Source organism: Phycodurus eques, chromosome 16, assembly GCF_024500275.1.
Source record: "Phycodurus eques isolate BA_2022a chromosome 16, UOR_Pequ_1.1, whole genome shotgun sequence".
Taxonomy (NCBI): Eukaryota; Metazoa; Chordata; class Actinopteri; order Syngnathiformes; family Syngnathidae; genus Phycodurus; species Phycodurus eques.
The window spans coordinates 6,141,416-6,159,242 of NC_084540.1; the positions used below are offsets into that span (position 1 = coordinate 6,141,416).

General features: G+C 41.2%; 1 protein-coding gene across 4 annotated transcripts in view; it reads right to left on the minus strand.

The window, feature by feature from the left end:
- Nucleotides 1-17,827, minus strand: part of LOC133415203 (oxysterol-binding protein-related protein 7-like) — a 45,724-nt gene that overhangs the window by 11,421 nt on the left and 16,476 nt on the right. For 2 of the 4 annotated variants that reach the window (XM_061701085.1, XM_061701084.1), the window contains exons 7-12: nucleotides 16,910-17,051; nucleotides 15,230-15,348; nucleotides 14,904-14,993; nucleotides 14,494-14,635; nucleotides 12,242-12,375; nucleotides 8,820-8,912 (exon numbers count right to left, since the gene is read on the minus strand). In XM_061701085.1, the coding sequence (XP_061557069.1) occupies nucleotides 8,820-8,912; nucleotides 12,242-12,375; nucleotides 14,494-14,635; nucleotides 14,904-14,993; nucleotides 15,230-15,348; nucleotides 16,910-17,051 (720 nt within the window). The remainder of the gene's footprint in view (nucleotides 1-8,819; nucleotides 8,913-12,241; nucleotides 12,376-14,493; nucleotides 14,636-14,903; nucleotides 14,994-15,229; nucleotides 15,349-16,909; nucleotides 17,052-17,827) is intronic. The other 2 variants (XM_061701086.1, XM_061701087.1) reach the window with 2 other exon arrangements.

Genomic DNA, 17,827 nt, shown 5'->3' on the forward strand with positions numbered 1-17,827 from the left:
CCTACAAAAATTAAGGGCACAGCAATGACTCATCCAGGAGGTAACAGAAGAACCCAGGACAACATCTAAAGAACTAGGAGGCGGCCTCCAGTTCTTGCCTCAGTTAAGTTCTGTGTTCATGACAACAATAAGGAAGAGACTCGGCAAAAATGGCATCCATGGCCAAAACAACTGCTGACCAAAAAGAACAAAGGCTCATTTTACTTTTGCAAAATGCAAAAACAGAACAACAAAGAGTATTCTATGGGCTGAAAACAAAATTACTTTTTTAAAGGTGTGAGTAAAGCTGGCAAAAATGTAACAGCATTGTTTAGAAGAACAGACTCAAGATGTACTTTTTCAAATGTAGCTTTTAAATATTTTTTTGATTCATCTTCGCTTTTATTTTTACATTCTTAGGTCTGTTATGTTTTGTTTATTTCAGCCTGCATATTTTTAGGGTCTGATCATTTTTGCTTTGTATTTCTTGGTTTGCTATTTGTCATTTTAGCCTAACAGTTTAGTCCCGTCAGGTCTTTAGATCATTTCTTTTATATGGATTTTAATAAATTCTTAGGTCTGTTATGTTTTGTTTATTTCAGCCTGCATATTTTTAGGGTCTGATCATTTTTGCTTTGTATTTCTTGGTTTGTTATTTGTCATTTTAGCCTAACAGTTTAGTCCCGTCAGGTCTTTAGATCATTTCTTTTATATGGATTTTACTGTTTAATAATATTCTGCAACTTCCGGTGTTTCCTGCTTTGAAAGCTGCGGTGGACAGTGGCCGTGTTTTTGCCTGATGGGATCCCCGGTCGCTGTGTGTTCAGGTACTTGCTGCGCCGCTGCACTGGGGGCTACATGCTGGTGGTCCATGTCCACAGCCTATGGTACATATAGCCCTGGTGCAGCAGGTTCCTTGAGATTGTGTTTCCTCACCTGGATGCTTCGCCCGCAGCCTCAGGTTTCTTATGTCATTTAGGTATTGTGTTTTTACTAGTATGTGAGAGTATGTATGTTTCAGGTCTTTACAAGTTCTTTTCACCTGTATGTGTGTGCATGTCTGTGGACAAGTGGTTGGGGGGGTTGATTTTAATTCATGTAAAGCACTTTGGGTTGCATTGTATATGTGAAAAATGCTATATAAATAAAGTTTGACTGATTAATTGATTAGCGGTGGGCGATATGGGCAAATCATTTTATTTTATGATAATTTTACAATATCCTATAAAAAAAACAGTTAATCTCTACTTGGTTCCCTGGACAGTTATCCAGGACATTGCACAAGAATATTGTACAGCAATTAATAACTTCAAATGTCCAGGCTGTATACAGGAGAACATGCCAAATCAGGTTTGCACAAAAGTATTTTAGTTAAGCTTTTGTTTTTTAAAAAAAATAAAAAAAAATAAAATTTAAAAAAAAATGTAAAGAAAAGCTAATTTATTTATATAGTGCATTTCATACACAATGTGCTTTACATGTTTAAAAGAATTAAAAAAAAAAAAAAAAAAAAAAAAAACTGCTTATAAACATTTAAAACATCCATCCATCCATTTTCTGAGCCGCTTCTCCTCACTAGGGTCACGGGCATGCTGGAGCCTATCCCAGCTATCATCGGGCAGGAGGCAGGGTACACCCTGAACTGGTTGCCAGCCAATCGCAGGGCACATACAAACAACCATTCGCACTCACATTCACACCTACGGGCAATTTAGAGTTGTCAATTAACCTACGATGCATGTTTTTGGGATGTGGAAAGAAACTGGAGTGCCCGGAGAAAACCCACGCAGGCATGGGGAGAACATGCAAACTCCACACAGGCGGTGCCGGGGATTGAACCCAGGTCCTCAGAACTGTGAGGCAGACACGCTAAGCAGTCGGTCACCGTGCCGCCACATTTAAAACAAAGATAATAATAATAAAATAAAATACAATTAAAACAGCATACAGTGCAAGAAATCTCATTTAAAAGTGGAAATGCTCTAAAAAGCATGGGGGAGAAAAAGAGTTTTTAACCTGCACACTTGGGGCTGACGTCACTTATTCCATTTGTGTGCAGAAAAATAGCTAAACGCTGCTTCACCATGTTTGCTTTGGACTCTGTGCTCTACTATTTGACCCGAGTCTGTCGATCTCAGAGCCCTACAAGGTTCATATCCCATTAGCATTTAAGACTTAAACCGTTTAGTGATTTATTGACCAACAGCAGAACTTTAAAATCTAGTCGAAAGCTGTAGAAGCCAGTGTAAAGACTTTAGAATTGGAGTAATACGCTCTGACTTCTGTTCAGAACCTGAGCAGCAGCATTCTGAATGAGCTGCAGCTGTTTAATGCTCTTTTTAAAGAGTCCAGTCAGAAGACCATTACAATAGTCAATTCTACTTGAGATAAAAGCATGGATGAGCTTCTCCTGGTCTGCTTGACACATGCAAGCCTTCATTCTGGATATGTTCTTCAGATGGTCGTAGCCAGTTTTAGTAATTGAATTGATATGACTGTTGTCAGGTCGGAATCTATCAGAACACCAAGGTTTTGGACTTGGTCTTTGGTTTTTAAAGAGTGACTCCAGGTATTTACTAACAGCAATTCTCTTTACTTTATTGCCAAAAACTATCCCAGTTTTGCTGTGGTTTAATTGAAGAAAGTTTTGGCTCATCCAGATATTTATCCATTTTAGACAGTGACACAACACCTGAATTGAACTGTAGTCATCCGGAGACACTGCTAGATATAACTGTGCGTCATCTGCATAGCTATGATAGTCAAGATTAAAGTTCTGAAGAATTTGACCCAAGGGTAGCATATACAGGCTGAACGGGAGGGGTCCAAGAACTGATCCTTGAGGGACCCCATAGGTCATTGCTATTCGATGAGATTGAGCACTTCCAATGGTTACAAAATAACTCCTTTCCTCCAGGTAGGACCTGAACCATTTAAGGACTGTTCCATTTAGTCCTACCCACGTTTCCAACCTGTTCAGCAGTATATTATGATCTACCGTATCAAAAGCCGCACTGGGGTCCAACAGGACCAGAATTGACACCTTTCCCGAGTCAGTATTCAACCTTATATCATTTAGTACTTTGATAAGAGCAAATTCTGTACTGTGATGAGTTCTGAACCCTGATTGAAATTTGTCAAAGTCCAAGAAATTGCTGAGTTGATTAAAAAAAAATTCCACAATCTTTGCTATGAAAGGGAGATTTGAGATGGGTCAATAGCTTGCTGACATGGAAGCGTACAGGGGCTCTATTTTTTTAGCAGAGGCTTAATGGCAGTTACTTTAAGAGCTTTAGGAAACTCTCCTGACTGCAGTTAGCAATTTGCTGCAAATCAGCTAGCACAGACTTCGCAATAGCTTTGAAAAAGTCCGATGGTATCGAGTCAAGACAGGTCGTTGATGGTTTCAGCTGCTGAGCAGTTTGCTCTACAGTTTTTTGGTCAACTATTAAATTCAGATTTTCCTGGGTGGCTTCAGATGTAGTATCATTTTATCATTGCTGATTTGTGCTAATATTTAACCTGATTGTATTTTTTGACGAAAATAAGCAAATTCATTGCATTTATCTGCTGTTAGGAGTTATGGAGCCATCTGATTTGGGGGTGTGGTGGTTGTGAGCTTGTCAACCACAGCAAACAGAGTGCGAGTATTGTTGAAGTTCTTACTGATTATTTCAGAAAAGCATTGCCGTCAAGCCCTGACTAACTCTTGGTTAAAATTACAAAGATTTTGTCTGTAGAGGTCAGTCAATTTGGAGTTTAGTTTGTCTCCACTTACATTCTGCTTACCTACACTTTGATTTAGAGGTTTTACCATCATTGTGCTCCTCCACGGTGTTCAAGGTCACCTCAAGATTGTCTTAGTTTTAATAGGAGCAACAGAATGCATGGCATTTTAGATTTTACAGATGAAATTATCCAAAAGTTAATTAACTGTCTCAGCATTCACACAGCAACTGTCTCCATAAACTTAGTGCCGGTGCTCCAACCACCGGAGACAAATTCCTCGTGTGTTTTGGACATACTTGGCAAATAAAGATGATTCTGATTTATGTACCTTTTATTAATAGAGGTTGTCTGAACTTTTGGAAGAATCTGTAATTCAAATAATACACAAACATGGTCAGAAATAGCCATATCCTTACTGTCAATTGATAGAATTTCAACATCCTTAGAGATGACGAGGTCTAAGCTGTGACCTTGAGTGTGGGTTGGACTCAATGTTAAAAGAGGTCAAATGTGTCTAGTATAGAAGAGAGTTCTTGAGATTTTTTTCCCATTTTCAACATGAATATTAAAGTCTCCTGTTATGACAAAATAGTTGTAGTCAGTACAAATAACTGACAGCAGTTCTGAGAAGTCCTCCATACATTTTCTGTTGAATCTTGGACGCCTATAAATTATTAAAACAATAACCTTTGGGTCACCTTTAACAAAAAACAGATATTCAAAAGAGCTAAACTCACCCAGTATAATTTCTTTACACTGAATTAATGACTTAAAAATAACAGCAATACCAGCGCCTTTTTGAACACTTGTTCATAAAATTAAAATTTGCTGGTGTTGCCTCATTTAAAATGGTATGACAGCTACTTTCTGTTAACCACGTTTCATTTATTAACAAAAAGTCCAGATCATAGGTTGTAATGATGTTATTAATCAGCGACATATTGAAAAGAGCTAGTCTTGCAGAGATAACTGGAGACAATGGTTTGATAGATTCACATTTTATCCTCACTAAGTTTGTTCTACTTTTTTTGACCAACTTTGTCCTTTGTAATTACAGGGATCAAAAATGCCTGATCTCTATAGGGGTCTGACTTATTCTGGAAAAGACCCCACAGATAGTCAGATTCACAGATAAGATTCTTCATGGGTGGAGGAGGGGCCCTTCGCATCTTTGTGGACGGAGGTTTCAGGCGAGGGGGGATGGGAGGAAGATCTTGGCGTGGTGGGCGTTGGATTCCAATATTGACAATCGTCTTCATCCTGTCCTTCACACCTGGCAGAGGATTTAGGCTAGTAAAAAAAATTTGGCAGGCAACAACTCAACCCCTTGTCTATTTAGACAGAAACCGTCTGCCTTGGAAAGATGTCTCCCAAAAAAAATGCAGAAATTGTCAATGAAACTCACGGATCGTGCCGTACACAGTTCTTTAATTGACTGAGCCTAGAGAATCATTCATCTCCAAAACGTACAAGTGGGAGAGGTCCACTAATAAATACCTCAGCATCCAAACATTGCCCTTTTGTTAGATCAATGAAATCTTGCTTCAATACCTCTGATTGCTGCTTGAGAACATCCAGGGCCGTGTGTGTAAAATGACATATTTCACAGTTTGGGTGGTGATTAGTGATCTCCATGATTTTTTTTTTTTTTTTTTTTTTTTTTTTTTTTTTTTAAAAGAGAGATATCAGACACAATGTCATTGGTAAAACACAGTACTTTGGTGTTCTCCTCACTGCAAAAATGTTTCACATCCTTGACAGCTCCATCACCAACTATTAACATTTGGGGTGCCATTTTTCTCTTGTATGATTAGGTTTCATACCTTTCAGGGGCGGTGGGGGATGAGCATTCTTGGCCAGGTTCTTGTAAAAGTGGCTCAAATCTATTTGTAAGTCTGATGACAACGTTTTGCATTGACTTTCTTTTTTCTTGCGCTTCGCTGTAGCGACCGTTCACAGCCGCTCACTCGGCGCTGCAGCCCGCAACGCAGGCCAGCCGGATTCCTCGGTAATCTGCTGGTGTTGTGTCTTCCCTTTTAGATGTTGTCCCATATTTTTGGGCTTTGCTCCCAGTATATTCCAGGGAGAACTGCTGGATGGTCCATGACCGTTTCCACAGTCCACATCAGTCCTCTTTGTTGAGATAAGTGGCTGTCTGTTAGCACACTTCTGCTCACCATTTTGAGACATCGGTAGAGTGGTTTCATTCCCCGGCTGTCCATTTACATTCACATACACTTCAAAACGTTGGATTTTCGTTTCCAGGAGTGACATCCTCTGCAGCAGTCGGTGATAGTCCTCAGTGGAAAAGGGAGGCATCTTTATTGATGGTCTTGTTGATAATAGACCTAGCTAATTAGCAGACAACGCTCACGTAATGGTGAGAGGGTATCAGAAAATATTGGAATATAGCAACAACTATCTACAAAAAAAGTAGTCCCACAGGTTTAAAAATATCCAGGAGTCGCTACCTCGTTTTTTTTTTTGAGAGAGCAAAAAAAAAAAAAAAAAAAAAAAAAAAAAAAAAGGAAAGAAAAGCTTATCAGCAAGAAAAATGTAAACAAAAGCAAAGCAAGCAGAGAGAGCAAAAAAAAGCATTTACACTGTATGAGAGCAAGAAGTCCAATGTCCAAATATTAAGATGACATCCCCAACCCTAATTAAATATTTGAAAACCATAGACAGGTTTGTCACGACAGCACACACTGGCATACAAATTTGGCTGGAACACTGCAGATAAAAATGTAGTGGATGGCGATCTTTAGGTCTTGCCAACATATACTTGTTTTTGTCATATAGTACTTGTTTGCTAAATGACAGGGTTTTTTGTGTGTTTTGCAGATTTTCTCCTCTTCAGCAGAAATCGTGGATGGATGGATGGATACTTTATTCATCTCGTGAGGGCAATTAGATTTATTAGCTTTATAAAGTTTTAAAATCTTTCCACATGACTAGGTGTTTCTTATGAAGAGTGAAATACAAAAAAGCTTTACACCCTCAAATCAAAGTTGTCTCTTACCCCTGGGCTATTAGGTATTTGTTGCGGCGTTCTCTATTTCTGGATATGCGTGTGCATCTTGGAGGTATCGCTACAAACCCTTCAATCCTGTTCTTGGAGAAAGACAGAGGCGTCCGCTATATCAACAATCAGCAAGCTTTACACTCACTGGGCGCACGTAATTTTGAAATATGACCACGGAATCCTTTTTTTAAATTCACAGTTTAGCAGCTGATATTGGTACAGGGTTCAAATAAGTAAAGCACTGGGTGATCAGTGATAGTGAAATACAGTATTTACAAAAAGCTGTGGCAGGAGTAGGGCAATGCTAGCTCCTGTAGCTCCTCCAATAGCCTCACCAGCAGTCAGGATGACTATGAGAGTGTACAGTTCTTTTAAAATGTTATCCAAAATGAATAATCCTCCAGTGACTATACGATCGTAACAGCGCCATCCATTCTCTTTGTTTCGCTTTTAAACTGGCTGCGTTTGGGAAGCCAGCACGTATATTGATTGGCCTGTGTCATTTTCTTGTTGGCCAACAAAAAAACTATACATGCGTTCTATTGTTTCAATTCACCCACTTGTTAAGCTGCTAAACTCCTGAAAAGGTTGGTCCGCAAGTATGAGAGTCAGTTTATTTTGCTTGCCACTAAGTCATGTGAGTGAATCATGCCTGCTGATTTGGCAAATGAAAACTTTTATGCACTTCCACCTCTCTCTCCTCCTCATATGCCATATCCCGTCCAGTTGTTTTCTTTTAAAGACCGTATAAATACTCAATAACGTAAAATTGCTCATCGTTAAAGCAAAGGTCACGATTATATCGAAGGTGAAATATATATCACCCACCCCTATGATTGATTGGATTGATTTCAGTAAAACTCATAGGTCAGTCAAACATGGTGGTGGTAGTGTGATGGCTTGGGGCTGTTTTTCTCCTTAAGGACCTGGACGACTTGCTGTGATTGATGGAACCATGATTTCTGTTCTTTACCAGAAAATCGTTGCGAATGTTCGGCCATCAGATCGTGATTTCAAGCCAATGCACACTTGGGTTCTGCAGCAGGAGAATGATCCAAAACACACCACCCAGTCAACTTCTGAATGGTTTCACTAAATGAAGGCTTTGGAGTGGCCTAGTCAAAGTCTGGACTTGAAGCAGATTGAAATGCTGTGGCATGACCTTAAAAAGGCCAATCATGCTCAAAAACCTTCCAATGTTAATTAAAATTGTTGAATTAAAAATTCTACAAGGAAGATTGGGCCAAAATATCTTCACAGCTATGTGAAAGACTCATTGCTAGTTATAGAAAATACTTTTTCAGTTGCTGCTGCTGAGGTTGGCTCAACCAGGGCCAATTACCTTTTTACACAGGGCTAGGTAGCTTTGAATAGTTTTTCTTTTTCCTCAATGAATAAAATCATTTAAACAATTTTATGTTTACTTTGGTTATCTTTGTTTAGAGCATGAGCCTCACAGTTCTGAGGACCCGGGTTCAATCCCCAGCCCCGCCTGTGTGGAGTTTGCATGTTCTCCCCGTGCCTGTGTGGGTTTTCTCCGGGCACTCCGGTTTCCTCCCACATCCCAAAAACATGCATGAATTGGAGACTCTAAATTGCCCGTAGGCATGACTGTGAGTGAGAATAGTTGTTTGTTTCTATGTGCCCTGCGATTGGCTGGCAACCAGTTCAGGGTGTACCCCGCCCCCTGCCCGATGACAGCTGGGATAGGCTTCAGCACGCCCGCGACCCTAGTGAGGAGAAGCGGCTCAGAAAATGGATGGTTATCTTTTTCTATTTACATTTCTTTTATGATCTTATTAAATTAGGAGAACTACAACAAAACAAATATTTGAGAATGGAACCAATATTGTTTCATGGCACTGTATATAACTGCATATACTGTACATAACCAACCAATTGTTAGAGAGCTGAGTATTTAACACTAAACTACATGGGGGGGGGGGGGAAATGGTTGGAGTCTCGTTTGTCCATAAAAAGCTTGAAAGTCAACTAAATGTTTCACTTTGTAAAGAATTGAATAAAATGGAGCATTGACACGAGTATATTAAAATACCTAACTGACTAACAACTCTGGAAGAGTACACACCTGGTCTGCTTGGACAGTGCAGAAGGATTCCTCAGTAGATTCCGAGGACAGGGAGAATGAATGGATTTTGGTCAGATGAGACTGTATGTCAAGCTAACATCCAAGCACAGTCCCGACATGAGAAATAGAGAGGATGAGAAGGGAAAAAAAAAAATGTAGGGATGAAAAAAAAATCTTGCTGCTTGTAACCCATCAACTATCATTATTGTATGTAAAGTATGTCATGAGTGTCCAATATTTTTCCCTATTCAATTTGTGAGCCATTCCAAACCCATGTAGTAAATCTAAGGAACTAAAAACATTGAATCGTATACTGTACCATTAGGTTCAACATTTGTCAACAGCCACTCATAACAAGCTGAATTGATGAGTGGTTATAAGTAGAACACACTTTCACAATTGCCAAGCATTCAATTTGGATCTTTGCCCTTGTTCACCAAAGGAGCTGTTGGCTGTGCAGCATGTTGCTCACAGAAAGATTGCAGGGTGATACCATGACATTAAGGAATTGAAGGTTGAACAAACATGAACCAGGTTATGCTTGACTATTTGTTTTTTCCCCCTGACAGCTGATTGAGCTGGCAATCTTCATTCCTGCCAGTCACATGACAAGCAGCATCACAACTCTGTGCAATTATCAATTTACAATCATGGAACGAATGCCTGTTTCTGGTCCAAAAAAAAAAAAAAAAAAAAAAAAAAAAACCCCAGCTACGCATAAACTAGCAACTGGTGCTTCCCCGCTAAAAATAAAAAACAAAAACAGGCCAAACCTGATTAACAGTTTCACACTGTACCTCAACAGCTCAGACCAGCTGATGGAAGAGATGTGCACTTTTTAGTGTACATGCAGATGGTAATGTGTATGAACTATAGATGAATAAGGGTATTAGCTTTCATTTCTTTGACATTCTGGGGCCCCCCACACATGTACGCACCTTTTCGTGGGACAACACTAAAGAAATTACACTTTGAGCGGATTTGCGAAAGTTGGTACAAGCTGTACACTGATTATGTAGCAGTTTCCCCCCTACAGTGAAAAAGTGGATCAATGAAGCAAAGATAGAACTTCAAAGTTGTTTCGACTGCACAGACTGGAGTGTCTTTGAAAATTCAGCTGGCAGCGTGGATGGATATACGGACACGGTCACATCCTATACTAGTTTCTATGAAGATGTGTGTGTACCAACAAAGTCATTTCGCGCATTCAATAACAAGCCGTGGTTCACTGCCAAACTTAAGCAACTTCGCCAAGCTCAGGAGGACGCATATTGAAGCGGGGACAGGGACCTGTATAAATCGCACTAGAAACCAGCAGACCAAAGAAATTAACATTGCAAAGAGAAACTATGCAGCAAAGTTGGATAAACAATTTAGCGCTAACGACTCAAAATCAGTCTGGCATGCATTACCATCGCTGACCAATTACAAGTGACGATCCCCCCAAGCTGAGATCAATAGTCGACGAGCCAACGACTTGAACCCCTTCTATTGCAGATTTGAAAAGGACACTTTCACACCCCACACCATCACACCTGACATCTGCGTTGACCATCCACGAACAGGATGTGAGACACATCTTCAAACAACAAAAGACTAACAAAGCAGCAGGCCCAGACCATGTGTCCCCATCCTGCTTCAAAGTCTGCGCGGACCAGCTCGCTCCAGTCTTCACACTGATCTTCAATAGCTCTCTGGAACTGTGCGAAGTACCCTCCTGTTTCAAACGCTCCACCATCATCCCAGTTCCCAAGAAACATAAAATCTCAGGTCTGAATGACTACAGGTCTGTCGACCTGACATCTGTGGTCATGAAGTCATTTGAACGCCTCGTGCTGGACCACCTCAGGAGTGTCACAGGTTCCCTGCTTGACCCCCTGCAGTTTGCCTCCCGAGCCAACATGTCTGGCGATGATGCAGTCAACATGGGACTGAACTTCATCCTAGAACACTTTGACAGTGCAGGGACCTACGCAAGGATCCTGTTCGTGGACTTCAGCTCTGCGTTCAACACCATCATCCCTGAACTCCTTTCCTCCAAGCTTCTACAACTCAGCGTCTCGCCTGCCATCTGTCAGTGGATTTACAGCTTTCTGACGGGCAGGACACAGCAGGTGAGGCCACCTCATCCACACGCAGCATCAGCACTGGGGTTGTGTCCTATCTCCACTGCTCTTCTCTTTCTACACAAACGACTGCACCTCAACGCAACCGGCTCTCAAACTCCTGAAGTTTGCAGATGACACCACTGTCATCGGCCTCATCAAAGACTGTGACGAGTCTGCATATCGACATGAAATGGAGTGGCTGGAGCTGTGGTGCAGCCGACAACCTGTCGCTGAACACGCTCAAGACTGTAGAGATGATTGTGAACTTCAGGAGACATCCTTCGCAGCAGCTGCCCCTCATGCTGTCCAGCTGCCTTGCGTCAAACATCGAGACCTTCAAGTGCCTGGGAATTACAGTCTCTCAGGACCTGAAGTGGGCGATCAACATCAACTCCGTCCTCAAAAAGGCACAGCAGAGGATGTACTTCCTGCGGCTTCTGAGGAAGCACGGCCTGCCACAGAAGCTGTTGAGGCAGTTCTACACAGCGGTCATCGAATCAGTCCTGTGTTCTTCCATCACAGTCTGGTTTGGTGCTGCTACTAAAAACGACAAACTCCGACTGCAATGGACAATCAAAACTGCTGAAAAGAAAAGATTGACTGCATCTTTTTGCACAATTATCCCAAAAAAATAAATAAAATTGTACTGGCATTACCAGAAAACTACCATCCCTTTATTGCTCAGTGACTGTTTTTATGTCTTTATGTCTGTTGTCGTACTTGAGTGGCTCCAACTACTGGAGACAAATTCCTTTTTTGTACATACTTGGCAAAATAAAGATGATTCGGATTCTGATAGTGTAAATGTACTGCCCTCTCAAAATAACATCCATTAATGTCTAAACCGTTGGGCAAAATTTTGATATTTTCATTTAGGGCTGTACTCACTTTTCAAAACTATGGCCATTTATTTCTTTAGTATCATTGCATGAAAAGCTATAATAAAATATTCACAAAAATGTGAGGGTGTACTCATTTTTGTTAAATACTTTATATCTTCGGGGTGTCAAACCTAATCGCACAAGGGGCCAAAACTCAAAGCACACTTTTGGTCCCTGACCAAACAAACATTTATTGAACAGACAAAAACTAAACATTTTTAACTTAAATGTGAATCAAACTAGAAAGGATACATTTCAAAATAAATCAACTTAAAATATTTTGCTTTGCATGAAAATATCTGTCAAACGTATTTGTTCCGTACCATAAAGTAGTACACACACACACACACACACACACACACACACACACACACACACTGTACATACTTGAAACAACATTTAACTGGCTATGGCTTGTGTGGGTGACCATTACCTCTGACAGTGTGCTGCACAGAGTAGCGAGCCGTTCTGTGGCGTCCTGCCTCAGATCAGGGTCAGTCCAGGCCTGTCTAAGTCGTTCTCTCTCCAAGGTCAAAACTTCATGAACAGACTTGAGAGAGGTAAAAACTGCAACATACAAAGCGTCTTAATCAAAAAAGAGCAAGAGCTTAAAGAGTAAAAATAGCAGATGCTGACAAAACATTTTAAATTTGGAACTGCTTATTTAGAATGTTAAATGAACCAGAGAAACCCGTGTCAACAATGAGGACGGTTGTATTTTCTGCATGGAACTATAGATCACTAAAAGGGCTATTAATCAAATTATCCTTCACTTCTCAGTTGGTTGGTGACAGAGCACCTTAGATTTAAATAATAGAAAAGTCAGGTGAGCTGGTGGCGATATATTTTGAAGCAAAGGATCATTGACCCCCCCTCCTCGAGCAGTCACGTTATCGTGGTGGAGGGGTGTGTGTGTTCCTGTTATCCTAGGAGCTAAGTTGTCTTCACGGCTAAAAGACCCCCTATGGTGAGTGAAATGATTGAATCACGTTTTCCCTTGCCCCGACACGGGTCACTGGGGCTCCCCCTCAAGAGCCAGGGACCCTGGCGGTGCCTCTGGATTGGCAGACTGGGATTGTGGTCCCCCTTTTTAAGATGGGGAATCACAATCCTCAGCCTACCTGGTAAGGTCTATTCAGGGAGGCTGGAGACGAGGGTCCGTCAGAAAGCTGAATCTCGGATTCAGGAGCAGTAGTGTGGTTTTCGTCCTGGCCGTGGAACAGTGGACCAGCTCTATACCCTCAGCAGGGTCCTCGAGGTGGCATGTAGTAGTGTGATTTTCGTCCTGGCCGTGGAACAGTGGACCAGCTCTATACCCTCAGCAGGGTCCTCGAGGTGGCATGGGAGTTCGCCCAACAGGTCTACATGAGTTTTGTGGAGTTGCAGAAGCCGTTCGACTGTGCCTGTGCTTTGGGAGTATGGGGTACTGAACCTACTGATACGGGCTGTTCGGTGCGCACTGCCGGCAGTAAGTCTGATTCGTTTCCGGTGAGGGTTGGACTCCGCCAAGGCTGCTCTTTGTCACAGATTCTGTTCAAAACTTTCATGGACAGAATTTCTTGGTGCAGCCAAGGCGTAGAGGGGGTCCTGTTTGCTGGCCTAAGTATTGCATCTCTGCTTTCTGCAGACGATGTGGTTCTGTTGGCGTCATCAAGCCATGATACCGAACACTCACGGGTGCGGTTTGCATCAGTGTGAAGTGGTTGGGATGAAAATCAGCACCTCCAAATCTGAGACCATGGTCCTCAGTTTGAAAAAAGTGGAGTGCCCTCTCTGTGTTGGGGATGAGATCCTGCCCCAAGTGGAGGAGTTGAAGTATCTCTGTCTTGTTCACGAGTGAGAGAAGAATGGAACGGGAGATCGACAGGCGGATCGGTGCAGCATCTGCAGTGATGCGGACTTTGTATCGGTCCATTGTGGTGAAGAAGGAGCAAAGCCGAAAGGCGAGAAGCTCTCAATTTACCGGTCGATCTACGTTCCTCCCCTCACCTATGGTCACGAGTTGTAGGTCGTGAACAAGAACAAGATCCTTGGATACAAATGGCCGAAATTAGTTTCCGCTGCAGGGTGTGTAGGCTCTCCCTTAGAGATAGGTTGAGAAGCTCTGTCATCTGGGAGGGGCTCAGAGTAGAGCTGCTGCTCCTCCACGTTGAGAAGAGCCAGATGAGGTGGCGAGGGCATCTGTTTAGGATGCCTCCTGGACACCTCCCTGGTGAGGTGTTCTGGGCATGTCCCACCAGGCGGAGACCCCAGGAATGACCCAGGACACGCAGGTGAGATTGTCTCGAGGTTGGCCTCGAGACAGTCTCGGGATCCCCCCCTGGAAGAACTGGATGAAGTGGCTGGGGAGAGGGTAGTCTGGGTTTCCCCTGCTAAAGCTACTGCCCCGGCAACCCGACCTCAGATAAGCGGAAGATAATGGATGGATCATTGCTCACCGACGGTCTGGTTTTAGACATAGTAATTAGAAAGGACACCATATGTAATCAGTTAAAGACTAGACAGGCTATAATCAGTCATGTTTGGTTCAAATAATGAATAATACAGTGACATTTGATTACTTAGCAAGTAAGTTTATAAAAAGTAAAAGGTGTCATGGTTTTTAATATTTTTGTCCCCCAAAATTTTTTTTTTAATTAAAAAAAATAGAAAAGTCACAGAAATTCAACAAGATCAGACACACACCCTTCTGCGAAACTATGCAGATGTCCTGTTGGAGTTTCTTAGCCTCTGGTGAGGTGACTTGAGGATTAGACAGCTGCGAGTAGACATAGTCCGGGATAGATTGAACAGACCTAAAATTGTTACTAATGTGGCTGGAAGGGAACTGGAGGAGACAGACAGACAGAGTCTGAGACAGCAGTAACGCATTACAACCATGTTCATGTCTTTAAATGTCACCAATTGCTTGTCCATTTCCGTTAATTTTTTTTTGTATAATTTATTCCACTTAAGAACAGATTTTTGTTTCCCATAACCATGTTAAGGGAATGATCTCATCAGTTGTGGGGGTTAATAATGTGTCTCATAGTTCAACCTACCATGGGCAAATAAATACAGCAGATAAAAAATACATTTCAAGTCATAAAACTTACAACTCCTCCCATAGCTTCCACACGGGACAACGTCCTGGAGTGACCAAACATTTTTCCAGTCTTCTTCTTGGGTTTCTCCAAGAAAAGATTCTGGGTGGGTAAAAAACATTTGGCTCAAATTTTGAGTATTTTAAGAATTCAACAACTTTTTCACCTTTTAAGTTCTGAAGTGCAGTAAGTACACTGTATATAATTGCATAAATACTTTATATAACTCGCTCACCATATACATTACAATTGTAAAATAGGAGACAACAAATACATAATGTACATGTATTTAAATGTATAAAGTACTGTATGCAAGTAAGGGAAAACAGAGGACTCACCTGCATGCTGATGCGCATCTCCAGGTCTGTGTCAGTGATTGGGAAGCCTCCTTCCAGCCAATGGAGTCGCTGAATGAGATGGGCCAGTTCTGTCAGGTCTGTCTGACAACGAGACAAATCTGATGACAAAGAATACATTTTTTAAGTTGAAGTTCTAAATTTGTTTGCAGAGTATGAACAAATTCAAGTAAGATGGTATAGTATATTTTATGAATCACGTTTGTGCGTCAAACGTGCGTAGTGTCAGCGTACACATGATTTATGCACAAATTTAGTGAATGAGGCCCATTGACATTACTTTGGGGCTTTTTGATATTTAAAACTCTTTTTCAAGGGTGTAATTATTTTAAAACATAAAATTTCAATGATTTGTAAACATTTTCTGAAATCTAAACCGGGTCAAAATTATACATGGTCTCAAATATGCAGTACACAAACAAACCCACTGATATTTAGTTCACGTCAGCCACACCTCTGTATAAATCAAGCTTTGGCCACTATTCGAGCCTGAAATGCATTTATTGCCAGAATGTGGTGAGGCAAATGTTTTGTTTTTCCCCCCCCCCCCCTGGCACTGACCCATGCCTATAAGTATTGTATGGTCCACAAATATTAAATGAAGCTTAAGGTTAGTCTGCTTCATCCATTCCCCCCAAAAACTTTGTGTGTTTGGAAACTTTGGGACATCCAACTGAGTCGAAGTTTCATTTATTCAGCCGACTGTTAATTTGAATTGAATTTGAAGAATTTGTAGTAGTAATCCTCTTTCATTATTCCATCCACTTTGTTCTCCAATAGCACTGGCAAGAAAACAGCCCCAGTTCAATTGAGCTTGAAGTTGTTGATTTCAGAACAAGGGTCTCTGTCGGCAAACTGTCACTCCACAGTAATGTAAAACTGTTCACTGACAGGTATCCCAGCAGTTTACTTTTTTTTAAAAAAAATTTTTTTTATGCATTTACTATAACCTTTAAAAGGGAAAATCAACTAGCACTTTATTGTATATTTTGTGTTGCACATCCCATAGAACTAGATCACACACACAGTCCTGCAAGGTGAGAGGAGACAAAAATGCCTCCCCTTTCGTGGTAGGCTTATTCCTGGGTTGTTCTTGAACATCATCTGAGGGTGAAAGTATAAAACCTTACTCCAAACCACAGACAGGTGGTGACAAAGCCTAATAACCTTTACTTCCATTTGTTTTAACTGATGATTTTGGAACCCGTTTTTTTTTTTTTTTTTTTTTTTTTAACTTTCCAAGTTCTTCAATCTAAAATAATACATTTAATTCTCCTGTTTAGATCTTCAACCAGTTCCTTGGACTTTTCCTTTGTTCTGACTATTGGTTGATCGAATGAGTGCTAGCAAAAATCTGTTTTATGTTGGCAAAGAGAAACTACCTTCTGCAGTCAATCATGATCAATTAGTAAACAGGGCTGAGTGTTTCAAATTAAAATATATTATAGAAACTTCAGCAGAGCTTACTAATCAGGTTTGATGTACTGTATGTACCTGTATATATTTGAGGCTCGATGAATAATTATGGCCTGTGGGGAATAGAGAAAGTTACGCCATGAATGCCCATTAAGAGTTAAAGATCTAAATTTCTGACCACAACTGTACATACTCTAGGTGCATCATCTTTGTGCCTTGGATATAAAGATTCCAGCTGTTTCTCACCATTGGAAGTTGCATCAATGTCATTTGTCTGCTGCAGCCAGGCTGACACCTTGTTGGTCACCGCTGGATGGGAGGTAATAGGAAGGGATGGGCTTCCCATCTCAGTTTGGAACACTGATGCTGAGCTGGCATAGATGGGCAGCTACAGAATATCACAATCACAGTTGTGAGCACATATAAGGTTCGGTAAAACAAGCTAGTAAAAATGTATTGAAACGTGACTGACAGGCGTGATTTGTTGCTAATAAGCGCACTTCCATTGAGTCATTCAGTGCTTGTATGTTTGGGATAATCACTGACGTCATTGATCGGCTCCGTAGATGACATTTAATCCGTGTTTCCATCGTGCACAGTATATTTGAATCCAAAAGCTAGTTTATTCTTAGCCTTGTTGCGTGTCTTTTGGCGTAGTCTTGTAAATATCTGACGGCCAATAAAGTTATTTATATATATAAAAAAACAACAACATGTAGGTGGTGTGGAACAGACAACACGTCTGAGACAGACAACACGTAATACCCAGATCAGACAAGACAAATTTGCTCTATGTCAGACTACTGCAATAAAATCTTGTATTCCGACAACACCGCATCCCGTTTTTTACGATCATTGGGCTTTATCTTGTCAACGCAAACACGACCGGATACACTCATTACCGTGGTGACGACAATAAGAGTGGATCGTGCCGACTATATTTTGAGGACAAAATGGGGGAAAACGTGTGTTGGTGGTCAACGGTGCTCAGGACAGGAGAGGACATTCATTTAAGGCTTGCTTGAGGTATGTTCACATACTTTTAATACGATATGGCTCGCAAGCAGGCAACAAAAATGTTATGTAGCCTAGCAAGCGAGCAGTAGCATGAACGGTTGGACGTAAACATGCCGCCGTTCTGTCGAATCATGCTCTAAAGTTTCA